The following is a 13,175-nucleotide window of genomic DNA, read 5'->3' as shown; positions in this document are numbered from 1 at the left end:
CTGAGGTATAATATCCCGCTGCGGCTCCATCCACATATTGAACCGTGTTCTTTGTCTGATCCATACTGTCTGCACGTCCATACAGGAATCAGTGGTGGTTTAAACCATCATGGCGTCTGTCTCATCTCTCTCTTTACGGATCGTTTGCTTCAAACAACCTGTGTTTGATGTTAAAATGTGTCTTTGATGGCTCACCTTTCCCTCTCTGTTCTCTGCTTGTCTAACAGGGCAGCACAAAGGTCCCTTCTTTCAGACCAGCCGGCTGTACATGGAGACCCCCAGCTGGGCAGGTCAGTGTTTGTATATGTGTGTGTTTGTGTGCATGTGCGTGTGTTTGTACCTCTTGTTTTGTTGCAGACACTCGCCACATCTGTGCATATGTTTCCCCATCCAGTGGGTTTACTGATACATGCGCTCAGACATCAGCTACCCAGGGGTGTGTGTGTGTGTGTGTGTGTGTAGCTGGCTGTCTTTGTGAGTGTGTGTGTGCAGGGAGAATGTGCTGACTGCAGTGCTTTGGTTCTGGGCATGCCCATTAGAAGTGGCTATAAATCCTGAGTGCAGTGCTCTCACTGTGTCAGCAGTCCAGCCAATGAATGGATATTAAACGCCACAAAAAAGTCTCTTTAATTCTGCTGCTCCTGCTACGCTGCTGCACACTCTATCTATCTATCTATCTATCTATCTATCTATCTATCTATCTATCTATCTATCTATCTATCTATCTATCTATCTATCTATCTATCTATCTATCTATCTATCTATCTATCTATCTATCTATCTATCTATCTATCTATCTATCTATCTATCTATCTATCTATCTATCTATCTATCTAGGTCTGTAGTTTAGGGCAGTAGGCCTGTTGTTGTATCCTGTACCATTCATCTATTTATTTTTCAGTATTAACATCAATGAAATATCATGTACTGTTTGTAATGCTGGGCTTTTATTATGAAATGTGAGCCTGGTTATGCTCACGCTGGTTGTGTTTTCATCCTGGGGGCTGCAAAGTTTCGACAAAGTGAATTTGTTGATGGAGATTTCTGGATTGCTCTCAGTGCAGCATTTAGTAGCAGTTGTTAATCATGCAGAGGTAACCCAATACTCAGATGCCTACTGTTAGAGTGTTGACTGACTGTCTGCCGTTGGATGAACTTGTGCAGTATCTTTTTTGGATCCTAAACACAAAGCGTTTTGCCGTTATGTTTCCCAGTTTGCACTGCGTGCATGGCGAGTTTTAGTGCGGACTCGTAAACGCTGGCTGTAAACGCGCGGTCCTAATGTTACCCCTGCACACACACACCCCCCTCACCCCACCCCACCCCCGCAACTCACCGCTCACTTCCAAACCTCCGTGCAGCTCGATCATAAAAAATGTATTATTATTTCGATTAAATTTGAGCTTCTGAAGTGTGACCCTGGCTGTAGGTGTGGCCATCTGTCCTACTGGCACATCAATACCAATCTAATAGCAGGAGGAAAGATCAATCACAACCAGCTTAGATCTAGTGTGGTTCCACTGCAGCCACTGCACCAACCGCCTGTGTAAAATCCAATGTGTGTGTGTGTGTGTGTGCACCTCTGAATCCTTCACACTGGGTTCAGTGCTTTGTGTGTTGCACCTTTTTTTTTCATCATTTCCCTGATTGTTGTGCACAAAGAAAACAGATGCTGATTGGAAAGCTGTATTGTGGATTTGTATTATAAACATGCATTAAATTATCATTAGAAAAGACGATGATCTGAACATCAGAGAGAAAAACACCAGAGTAGAAATCACTTTAATCAACATATGCCATGGAGGAGTGACAGGAATTCATGATACACATAATAAGCTGAGGGCACACACACACACACACACACACACACACACACAGATCCACGCACAGTTCCTCCTCCCTCTCCATAATATCAATTACAGCTTGGCCTGGTTCAGCCTCTATCAGTGTTCGTCAACAGGCCTCCAGGCCCAATCAAGGCTCTACAGCCCAATTACACTGACATGGTAGCTAATTGGAAAGTTGCGCGTGGCTTAAAGAGACGATCATCGTTGGAGAGAGTTGTGGCTCCTTTGAAGCTCCGTGATGAGATTCGTGGTGGTGATGCTCTTGTGGTAAAAATTGTTTTTGATGTGGCCAACGACGACCTTTTTATTGAACAGGAGAGCACCAAGAACCAACAGCACCAAGAGCGGCCTGCTGAGTGTTCTCTGCTGTTTTATACTGGTTGTAGATCTTCCCTCCTTTTACTATAATAGTATTGCTTTTTCTTTTTCTTTTTAATTTGCCATTTTATCGCATGGTGACCCTCTTTTCACAATGAAAGGCCTGCTGCTTTCAATCAAGTCCACTTTTCACCAAATTACTTAAAATGCTGATGTGGTTGAAAGTGATATAACAACGTGATGATGATAATGATGATGATGACCATCCTCATCATCATCATCGTCATGACATGAAATCCATTTTCCTATTTCATTTTTTCCTAATGATTTTCTGAAAGTTTCATTTCATTTATTTATTTAAAAAGGACAGTGTGCAGTGACATTAATTATTGAAAACAATAAAAAGATGGCTGCACCAGATTTAGCGGAGCCGCTAATTTCCATCTGTAGTCCTGTAACATAACATACATACATACATAACATGCTTCACCCAGAAGGCGAAGTCCACCCCCCATGTTCACAGCAACTCTCAAATCCCACCCCGACCAGTGAGCTGCAGGTATCAGGGTAAATCAAAAACACCTGCTCCTTCACTGACTTCCTGTTCACAACGTTAAAGAGAAGTACATTTTTCTTTTAAAAGTCAAAAATGACTGTCATCTGCTCGTTGATCCGTCTCAAACAACGTGTGTTACTTAGAGGAGTCTAGTTGCTGCAGGTGTGAGACAGGAGACAGCATCTTCCTTTTCACCTGTAGAAGAGTCGGTGTTTAGTTGGTGTGTTGTTGGGGCGGTGCCTGGGCTGAGCTGGCAGCAGATGTGATAGAAACATGGAGTATGGGGAGCGACTGGCTCCATCAGACAGACTTTGAACAGACAGGGTGGATACGTTTAATGTCTGGTTTAACTAATATATCTTTTATATCCATACCACAGTTGCATGGCTTCTCTTTGGTTGGTGATGTACATTATATTACACTGATTGTTCATTCTGTCAGTAGTAGTATAAAAGCGATGGCAGGTCTGGATATATGTATTTTTTTTTCTCCACAGTATGGTGTGCAGACAGAAATCCTGTGTGTATTTTCAACGTTTAAAGTTTCACCGGCAAACTGAGAAAAAGAAAACTACAATTTTGCTCAATGAAAAACCAGGTAATTGTTGTGTTTTCTGGTTCAGGAGCTTAAACAAAAAATAACACAACCTGACATCTTATAGCATCTCAATAGTCAAAGTCCCATCTTTATTTTTTAGGTTTCTTATCCTGCTGCTCGTCCATGGACACAATCCTTCCACATCACACCAGCAACACATGTAAACTCATGTCCATGTCCGTCTGTCCTCCAGTGATTAATCGTTCACCCTTTTCTATCTGCAGCCTTCAGCTCTGGTGAGTTCCCTAAACAAGTGTACTTCTCCCCACGCCCTGTAAAGCTTCATGAAGCTCGTCTTCGCAAAAATTATCCAATTAAGTGGAGGGTCTTCTGTTGCCCAGAGGTTAATGGAAGCTCTTGTTCCTCTGGTTGGGAAATTAATCTCACTCCGACTTATTTTACATTTGTCACATATGTGCCATCGGCTGAAGGGACAGCTTTTACAGTGCACGCTGGGAAACTCGACACGGGCAAAGACAAGACAGAGGCTTGATCCGAGCAGAGGAACATTCAGCACAATGACTATTGACCGATGATTGATCTGTGGACACACAAACTAATTCAAACTGTACCTGTGATGCAGATTGCTCTGTGCTGATTGCCGGGTGCTGACTGGTGGAATTAGACCCCATAGTCATTTGTTAATGTTAGTGAAGCCGTGAAAGTTTGTTTTCCCCTTCGTTAAAAATTAAAGCTTGGCCTTAATGGTGATAGCACAACGCAGCCAGTGAGCTGTTAAAGCCACCCTTACATTATTAACACAGATACACACAATAGCATCCTAAACAGGAAAGATTGCTGTACTGATTCTCTAACTGATACACACCCGCACAAACACACACACACACACACACACACACACACAGATAATTGTACAATGCAGACATCTTCAGTTCAGTGACAGATGTGATGGATGTGCAAATACTCATTGGCAGCAAAGGGTGAAAAGGCTCAATAGACACAAACTGATCAGTGTGGATTCATTAGCTTCCACACGCAAACACACACGGACAGAGAGAGAGCTCAGGAGTGTGAATGACAAAGGTTCGCTTTGTATTTGTTAAAGTGATGTCCAGTGTCTCTGAGCCGCTTTTAACACTCCCAGAAAGGCCATTACAATTAAAGGAGTGCTGGCCAGAATGAAGGGAAATGGAGAAGAGTGTGATGAGAGTAAAAGAGGAATGTCAGCACAAAGACTAGTGGAGATGCTTTTAGCCTCTCTCCACGGGAGTAATGTCCAATTACTGCTCTGTTTGAGGCCACCGCTTCACGCCGTCATCAGCGCACAAGCACCGGGTTATGGCCCCTGCAATGGGCCGATTGTCAGCTGTCATGGATCACAATCAACCAGCGAGTCCTCGGGGCCATCCGGAGGAGCGCCGCATTTCACATTGAATATTCATGTTGTTTTACTGGTTATAATAGGCTGGAGAACACTCAGGCAATGAACAGCAAACATCACCATGAATAACCCTCCCACCCCCCCAGTGCCCCCACCCTTACACCTTCAGCAGCACACTCAGATAGGCTCAGTGCTCCACAATGCTCCACATCATGTCTTTGTTCAGTGTGAGCTCCACTTCTATATTTGTCTCTCCCGAGTTTTAAAAGAAAAAAGAACAGATGACAATGTGAACAGTAAATGTGTTGGTGTGTCATCTCCTCTGACTATGACCAGCAGGTGGTACCAGATATTTAACTTTCCTGCTTTTTTTTCTACTCTCTGTCATTGCTCCACTTTCTGCAGAGATCGTTGTAAAGATGCTGTGTTGAAGCATCGCACACAGTCACAACAGTGAATCCCTCTTAATGCAGGTGCTGCTTATTGGAATAGCCATAACTAACTACAACTAACTGCCTTCTCTCTGTCATAGAGGTAAAATAAATGAAATACTTTTTAAACACATTAAATGCAAGGCAAGAGCATTTTTCTCCTCCTATAATTCACATTAACTGTACCCTCAGCTTGAAAACTTTCCAATACAACAGTAACTGTATGTGTAGCTTGTGATATATTGTAGAGTTCACAGTAGTTATGAAAAACATCCTTATTATGGCAGAGTATTCAAGAAAACTTTTCTCACACATACTTTTAATTAGGGCTGTCAAACGATTAATTTTTCTAATCGCGATTAATCGCATTTTTTCCATAGTTAACTCGCGATTAATCTCTATTAAAAATATTATATATGGCGCTTTGGACTTTCAACACTCCAAAGTGTTATAATCTCTAGACAAACAACTTTTAGACCAGACCTAGTAGGCTAGCTACCTAATCATAACACATGATGCATGAAACTCACACAGAATTGAAATGAATTGCATCCAGTGGAAATTGCCCTTTACTTTGCTACACCTCTGCCTGGCCATGTGCATTTGTTGACAACAGAAGCCGTCAAAAAATCAATACATCGCCACGTGCATTTGTTGACAACCGATGCCCTCAAAAAAATCAATACATGGCCATGTGCATTTGTTTACAACAAAGCCGTCAAAAAATGAATGGATGGAGCTGTGGATATACAATGTTAGACTGTGTATATTTGTGTAGCAACCAACTTGAAGGTGCCTTACCGCCACCTACTGGACTGGAGGTCCCACACTCCAGTCCTCCAGTCCAGCAGACAGAGGACAAAATGGGCCGCGATTAACAGCGATTAAAAAAATTAATCGCGTTAATTTTTTTAATTAATCGCATCGCGATTAACGCGTTAACTCTGACAGCCCTACTTTTAATATTTTAGTCCCAACAATTGAACTGGAACATAGTCCAGTGAACAACTGTTCAGTTCAGGCTTTGAACAAAATTCCTCTTTATCTAAACTCTGACCAACCAAATTTTCAAACCTTTGTCCAACTTTAAAAAAGACACATGTTGTCTATTCCAAACCACTTGCAGCTGTACTTTATCTTTGTTGTCATGGTAACAAAACATTCAGCATGCACAGGAAATGGCGTGTAGGATGGTTATCATAAAAACTCATGTCTTGGGTAGGTGTGGGGCTGGGTATCGCTACTGATTTACTGAATCGATTCGATTCCGATTCACAAGGTCCCAATTCAATTCAATTTTCAGTTTGATCCGATTCGATATCGATTCATTCACAGTACTTTCAGTTTAAGTACCAATTTTGCATGAGAGATGTTCACAGAACTAACGCTGCAAATTGTACAAAGATGGAACTCTCACCTGGCGTTTTATTGAAAATATGAATGTTTAGGCTACATTAAAAGTTGAGCCAAAAGCGGTTACATTATGCACATTTATTTAACATGAAACACTCCAGAAGTGCTAACAGGAAATGGCAAACATAAAAAGATTGATCTAAGGATTTTATGAATCGATATCAGATCTTTAAAATGAAGATCAATATTAATTGGAAAATCAATTTTTTCTAGGTAGGTGTAGGAAAAGACCATGCATTGGGTTACCTCTCGGTAACACACATTTATAACACAAAAATACTCATTAGTATGTAGTTTATAAACACAGTTAAAAATGTTTAACTCATCATTGATAAGCACTAACTGTATCTATAAACTACATAATGAGTATTCATGCGTTATAAATGAAGAGTTCAGTATTTATTAATGCTTAACTAATGCTTAATAGTGTGTACTTATTATAAAGTGTTACTGTACCTCTTTAAGATTTTAGAATATTTGATGTTTGGTTTCTTGAGTGGTCATGGATGGCTAGCTTCACAGCTAGCTTCACGTTGACATTGAATTTCCGGGGTTTTTCTGCCCGTCCTCTCGATCACAACCTCCTCCTGATGGATTTCCTTGCTCTGTTGAAAATCTCACCAGGCTTCTTCCTGTCATTAGTTCTGCCAGTGATGACTCCAACCACTAGATGTCGCCTAACCACAAAATGTAACTACATGTCGCAGTATAATAACCTGCTGCACAGACGACCTACAGGCTCGTCTGGTACAAGAAAACAGCCAAAAGATTCACCGTCATTATAGATTTAATGGGAACACACACAGACACACTAACACACACACAGTTGCACCTTTTATTTCCAGCCATACTTTGGACTAAAACACTTTCAACTGAGTTCAAATCAAATCTCAAACTAGATCAAATCAAGACATCAGTCATCTGACAGCGTGTGATTGTTGTTGCATGACATGTTTTTCAGTTCATTATGCACCGACACACACTCGCACACACTCCTGCCTGTGTGCCAATCATGCTGCAGTCCATCGCAGCAACATGCTGAGGCTGCTTGTTGTACACACTTCTCACCTGTTTAATGATCAGCAGCAGGACAGGGTCATAAATGTAAGTGTGTGAGTGTGTGTGTGTGTGCATGTGTGTGTGTATGCACAGTTTGAACTAATTCAGATTCCATCTCAGTAGTAAAAATATCCACATTTGTAATTAGTTAGAAAATATTACATTGAAAATGTTCAACAGCTGTTGTCACATCCTCAGGTCAGACACTTCTATCCTCCCCTCTCCTCTACAACTACCCAGCCTCCCTCTCCCTTCTCTCTCTGAGCCTCTCTCTCTCTTTTTATTCTCTCATTCATCATGTTGACAACAGCACAGCTACTTTTGTGAAATGGAGAAAAATGTTTAAGTCAGCTTTTCTCTGTCTCTCCCTCCCTCCTTCCCTCCCTCCATCCCTCTTGGCCATCTAGATATGTGTATGTGACTCTGTGTGTGCATGTGTGTGTGTGCGTGTGTATGTGACTCTGTGTGTGCGTGTGTGTGCGTGTGTGTGTGTGTGTGAGGAGGGCAGACGGGAGTAATTTCTGCTCAGTGGAAAGCACTTTACATATGACACCCGTACGGGATTCAGCTGCCTGCAGATGCAGAGTCGCTGGTTATTAGTGAATTGCCGCACATTTGCCCATTTGCCACCTTAAACTTCATATAGAGAGGCACACAGACACACACTCACACAGACACACACACTCACATGTAGACACACACACATTTCCTCAGCTTTGTGTGTTCCTATAGAGGGGATTTTTACTATGCTATCATCATTCTACAACTTATATCACAGAAAAACAGAAGCTCTCTCTATCACACACGCACACACCTGCACACACACACACACACACACACACACACACACACACACACACACACACACACACACACACACACACACACACACATGCACACAGGGTTGCACTGATAGAAAAAAGTGTGTTCTTCATCTCCCCATATGTCACATCCACTTAGCCCAGATTTGGTGTGAATCTTGCTCCTGTTTTATGGGAAGGTGTGTGTGTGTGTGTGTGTGTGTGTGTGTGTGTGTGTGTGTGTGTGTGTGTGTGTGTGTGTGTGTGTGTGTGTGTGTGTGTGTGTGTGTGTGAGAGAGAGAGTGAGAGAGGAGGGAGAAAGAGAGAGAGAGAGAGAAGGCTTGGCTTGCAAGTCATTTAGGTGCCAATATTGCTCTTTTCCTCTGATATGCAACACCCAGCAATATGGAAACCTCTGCTTCACTGTATGTGTGTGTGTGTGTGTGTGTACATATGTCTGCCTTTGTGAGTGAATCTATGCAATAATAAGACTTTAATGAAAATAGCATCTTCTATCCGATAAATGCTGTGGAGTGTGTCGTGGAGCTTTAGTGGAGCCATGATTGTGTCATGGTTTTGCATTCAGGAAATCAATTTGGGTCTCCTCTGCTCTGATTGGCTGAGATCTAACAGGGGCTGATATTAATGAGACATCCTCTGTTAGCTGTTGTTCTGAGATAGCTGTGAGCCGCTTGGCTCAGAGTGTGTGTGTGTGTGTGTGTGTGTGTGTGTGTGTGTGTGTGTGTGTGTATTAGGATCTCTATGTCCATGTGTCCTTATCCTATTATCAAATTATGTCGGCACATTCGCTTGCATTTGTGTGTGAGACATATTTATGTACAATATGTGTATTAGGTAAATGATATGGACACATTTCAACATTAATATTTTCTGCTTCTCAACATATATTAAGCAAGCGAGGGCTTTTAACGGTCATGTGATTTATGACTTGTCTGTCAGGGCCAAAGGACGTACAGTGACATTGATATAGAGCTACAGAAAGTCATCAGGTTAGGTTGCAGTGTGATTGGTTTATCTGAACTTATCCACTTCAGTAGCCAGTTCTTCTCACTGCTTTGACTCGGAGCCGGCCAAAATTTAATGCACCAGTGTCCTGTAATTGCAAAAGTTGGTGTCTCACCTTCACCTTCACCTGCAGGTCTGTGCTGCTGCTGCTGTGTGTGTGTGTGTCTGTTATTGTGTAGATGTATGAACTTACAGTTGCATCCTCGCTACACCTCTAAGTGTGTGGGTGTGTGCGTGCCCTCATCTTTTTCAATTTCGTTGGCATATTAAATTCATACTGTACCCAGAAATGTAAGTGTGTGTGTGTGTGTGTGTGTAGGCTACACCTGATTAGGCCTTTCCTCTCCTCCTCAGTCATGTTGATAAGGCTTTTGTTAGGACTCCTTAATCTTCATTAAAGATTGAAGTGAAGGTAGGGGAGAAACTTAGCGGAGTGGAGACGACAATTAAAATTTAAAGTGTGAGATAAGGCCCTATCTGTGACTCCCACCTTTCCACTCAGCGCCGGCCCACTCGGACGCTGTGAGAGGTTGTTGGTAACACATGCTTTTAGCTGGTAGAGATGCACTGTGGGAAGACAGGCTGGAACACAATGCTGCCCTGATAACAGTGGGCAACCCTTGAAGCCCTGCCTCCATGGCCACCGCTCCTTATCGGATCCCACATCCTTGTTAGAAATTCAGGCCGAACACATAAAGGCTGAATGCTTAGTTAGTAGTTTGCAATTTTGTTTTTTGCTCTGGTGTTGTACAGTTTTGATCGTGTCTTTCATCTCTCCCTCCACCACTACGTAAATCCAGACTGTTCAGTTCCAATCAGACCACGGTGCTGTTCCTTAGTAGCAGGTTGGTAAGTCTCCTGACTTCCCTGTCCTTGATGCCTCCTCTCCATCACAAAACTGTGCAGGGTCTTCTTAGGAGGAGAGGTCTGCTTTGTCTCTTCTTAGATACACCTTTAATGCTGTTTGTCTTATCCAGCTTCTTTTTTTATTTGCATGTAGTCCATTCTTTCCACTTTTTCCAGGATGACAGTTGATGCAGCTCCACAGTCAGATGCAGCTCTGTTGAGACACCCTGACACCCTGACGTATGTAGGAAGTGCTACATGTACATAGTTTCCTCAACCTGGTTGGGAGTGCAGTGTAGTTGTAATCCAGCTCTAGATTACATTTTGTTTTGAGGCCTGAGTGAGAGTCCAAAATGACTCTGATGGATTATTGGGTTTCATGTTTTTTTGTTTTTCTACCACTTCGACATTCACCCAGTTCCTCAGTCGACGTCCTGTTCAAATATAACACAATTCATCATTCTACTTCCACACCTGTCTTTCAACCAACCAGAATCAGCCAGGATGTGGTTGCTGGTCCAGACCTGATTCTGGCCGAGGACCCATGCACATGTTGGAGCAGTCCTAGGCAGAGGGGGGGGGGGGGAGGACAGATGTGATCAGCAGGAACCTTAGTGCTGTCTGAGATTTCTGTCAAACTTGTTGAAAGAGAACTTTAATTTTGGGTCTCCTAGACCTAGTACATCCCAGGCCGGCTCAGTGCAGTGTTTTATTTGCTCCACACCTCCCTCATGTTGTTCTGTCCCTTTCTGACCTCAATCTTTTCTCTTCAGTTGTTTTTGGCCTCGGTTTCCTCTTTAGTTCCCTTTGGACTATGTACAGTTGAACCAACACCTCTCTAAAACAATCTAAATAAAAATGGAACATTACCATCAGTACAACCTTATTGCCCCACTGCAGCTTGATTGGCTGCCAAGTGCTGTTGTCATCATTTGCTCATAGTTGGCAGAAGTTAGTGGTTCTTTTACAGAAGACAGCAGCTGCAGAAAACACAAATTGAGTGGATTATTTTCTACAGGACAAAATCTGGAAGTCTGCTGTTTATGGAAAAAACTGGATATTAAATGTCCTGCTGCCCACCTGCCACAGGAAATTGATATAACCCAAAATTGCTGATAAAACTTACAAAGAAGCTTCTTTTGCATCCTGTGTGGTGATTGGGGGATGAATGGGCTCTCAGGATCTCAAGCATCTTTCTGAGGATTACCAAACGAGACAGCAGCAGGTGTCATCCGTGTGCTAAATTTTTAAAATATTTTTAGTTCTCAGAAAAATTCAAAAATCCAGGTGAAATGAGCTAATTTTCCAAATGAAACTTTAGTGCTACAGTTTAAAGATCCAGTATATTTACATCTCTTGTGTTTTATTTGAACCATTAAAGCCACTGTTTTAAGAACCAAAGACCATCTCAGTGTAGTTTTACATCTCATTTCTCAACCAATCAGAGGAGAGGCTGAGGCTCTGATGTCTCTGTTCTGATTGCTTTATAATTGATCCTACCAAAAAAAAAGAATATTTCTTGTTTAAAAAAAAACAAACAAAGAGAAACTCAGAGAATCCAAGTCCTACACAGTTGGATGTGGGCCCCAAGTGTGTTACGCTTGGGAGTAGTAGCCTAACTGCTTTGTTTGTGACATCACAAGTTTCAGTATCTGAAAACAGGCTGTGTGTGTTTCTCGGACTGAGGCTTTGAAGGTTTCATAGCTGCTTTACAATCAAAAACACATGGCAATTTGCTTTTATATTATATTGGATTTTTAATTATAATGTTTTGACAGTTAAATAATTCTCTTTTTAACATTATAATGGTCACACAAGAAAAAGCTAAAGGTCGAAATATAGCTCAATGCCCATTGGAATTAGTCCTCGCAGCTCCAGAATTAGCCCATGGCTTGAAAGCAGGGTACATACTGTAGTGTACAGTGAGACTTTAACAGGTTTATATTTTTATTTCATCTACCACATTTTCACCCAGACATTTCTCCTACTGTAGCAGCTGCATCGTGTACTCGGTTCTCTTCACCGAGCCGACACATGTTCACTCTGTCCCACTGTGTTTAAGCCTGTAGGGAGATTGCGCCACTGTAGTGTGGCTGTACACCACTCCTTTAGTGCTGCACACGTCAGTGGGTGGTTTCAGCAAAATTAAAGAACTGCTTAATAAATAATACCCCACACCCCCCCACACCTCCTCAATAATTGATGATGACAAATTCCTCCAGGCGCTAATTAGATCAACAGGAAATTAGTATTTATTGGAATACAGGCCTTTAGAAAAGGTCATATTGAATATTTGCTCAACCTCTACTCTTCCATGAAACACTCTTTCATGGTTATGTAAAAGGTTTTAATGGAAAGTCTATTGCCCAATACAGTCAACAGCGCTTGAGCAGCATGGAAGAGAGCGAGAGGAGGGGGGGGGGGGTTCAACTTCATCAACAGTGCACAGTGAGCTCTGTTTTATGTGTTTTACAGTCATCAAAGTACCAAAGGTCTGAAATGTATAAAGTTATCACAACGTTATTTCAGCTAGGGTGAGATGGTTGGAGAGGAACAGTGGATATACATCATGTCAGTGTCATGTCGTGTCCATTTTAACCTTAACTGAATGCCCCACTATCTGAAAACAAGATGAAGTCACAGAGTTGGCGTCCAAGGTCGAACCTCAGGCTGTAGTTGAGTTAGTAAATCATTTGAAAGTGTTCATTTAACAGGATCTCTCGTTAAATTGTTAGTGTAAATGCACCACGCACAGGTCGTCTTGTGCCATTTGCCCTTCAAGACTCATTGATTCATAACTACCCTGTCCTGTTAACGGCCATTTTTTCATTAAAAAGTCTCATCATGGACCAAAGGTATGAAGATATACTCTTAAATATCTTTAAACTATGTGCTCTTCAGATACACTTTGCTGTGACTCGCATACTGTTGACATTGTTG

The 13,175-nt window shown here is 42.0% G+C and overlaps 1 protein-coding gene across 2 annotated transcripts in view; it reads left to right on the top strand.

The window, feature by feature from the left end:
• Positions 1–265: 265 nt before the first annotated feature.
• rbfox3a (RNA binding fox-1 homolog 3a) overlaps positions 266–13,175 on the top strand; it is a gene marked incomplete at both ends in the record, with an annotated part of 244,070 nt that continues 231,160 nt past the window's right edge. The window contains one exon of one of the 2 annotated variants that reach the window (XM_083993815.1): positions 266–290. In XM_083993815.1, coding sequence (XP_083849941.1) covers positions 269–290 — 22 coding nt within the window. Of the gene's footprint in view, positions 295–13,175 lie in introns of both variants that reach the window. The other variant, XM_083993812.1, reaches the window with a different exon arrangement.

The sequence above is a fragment of the Trachurus trachurus genome (genome assembly GCF_905171665.1).
Source record: "Trachurus trachurus genome assembly, chromosome: 19".
NCBI classification, from domain to species: domain Eukaryota; kingdom Metazoa; phylum Chordata; class Actinopteri; order Carangiformes; family Carangidae; genus Trachurus; species Trachurus trachurus.
This window is presented reverse-complemented; position numbering and strand designations above follow the sequence as displayed.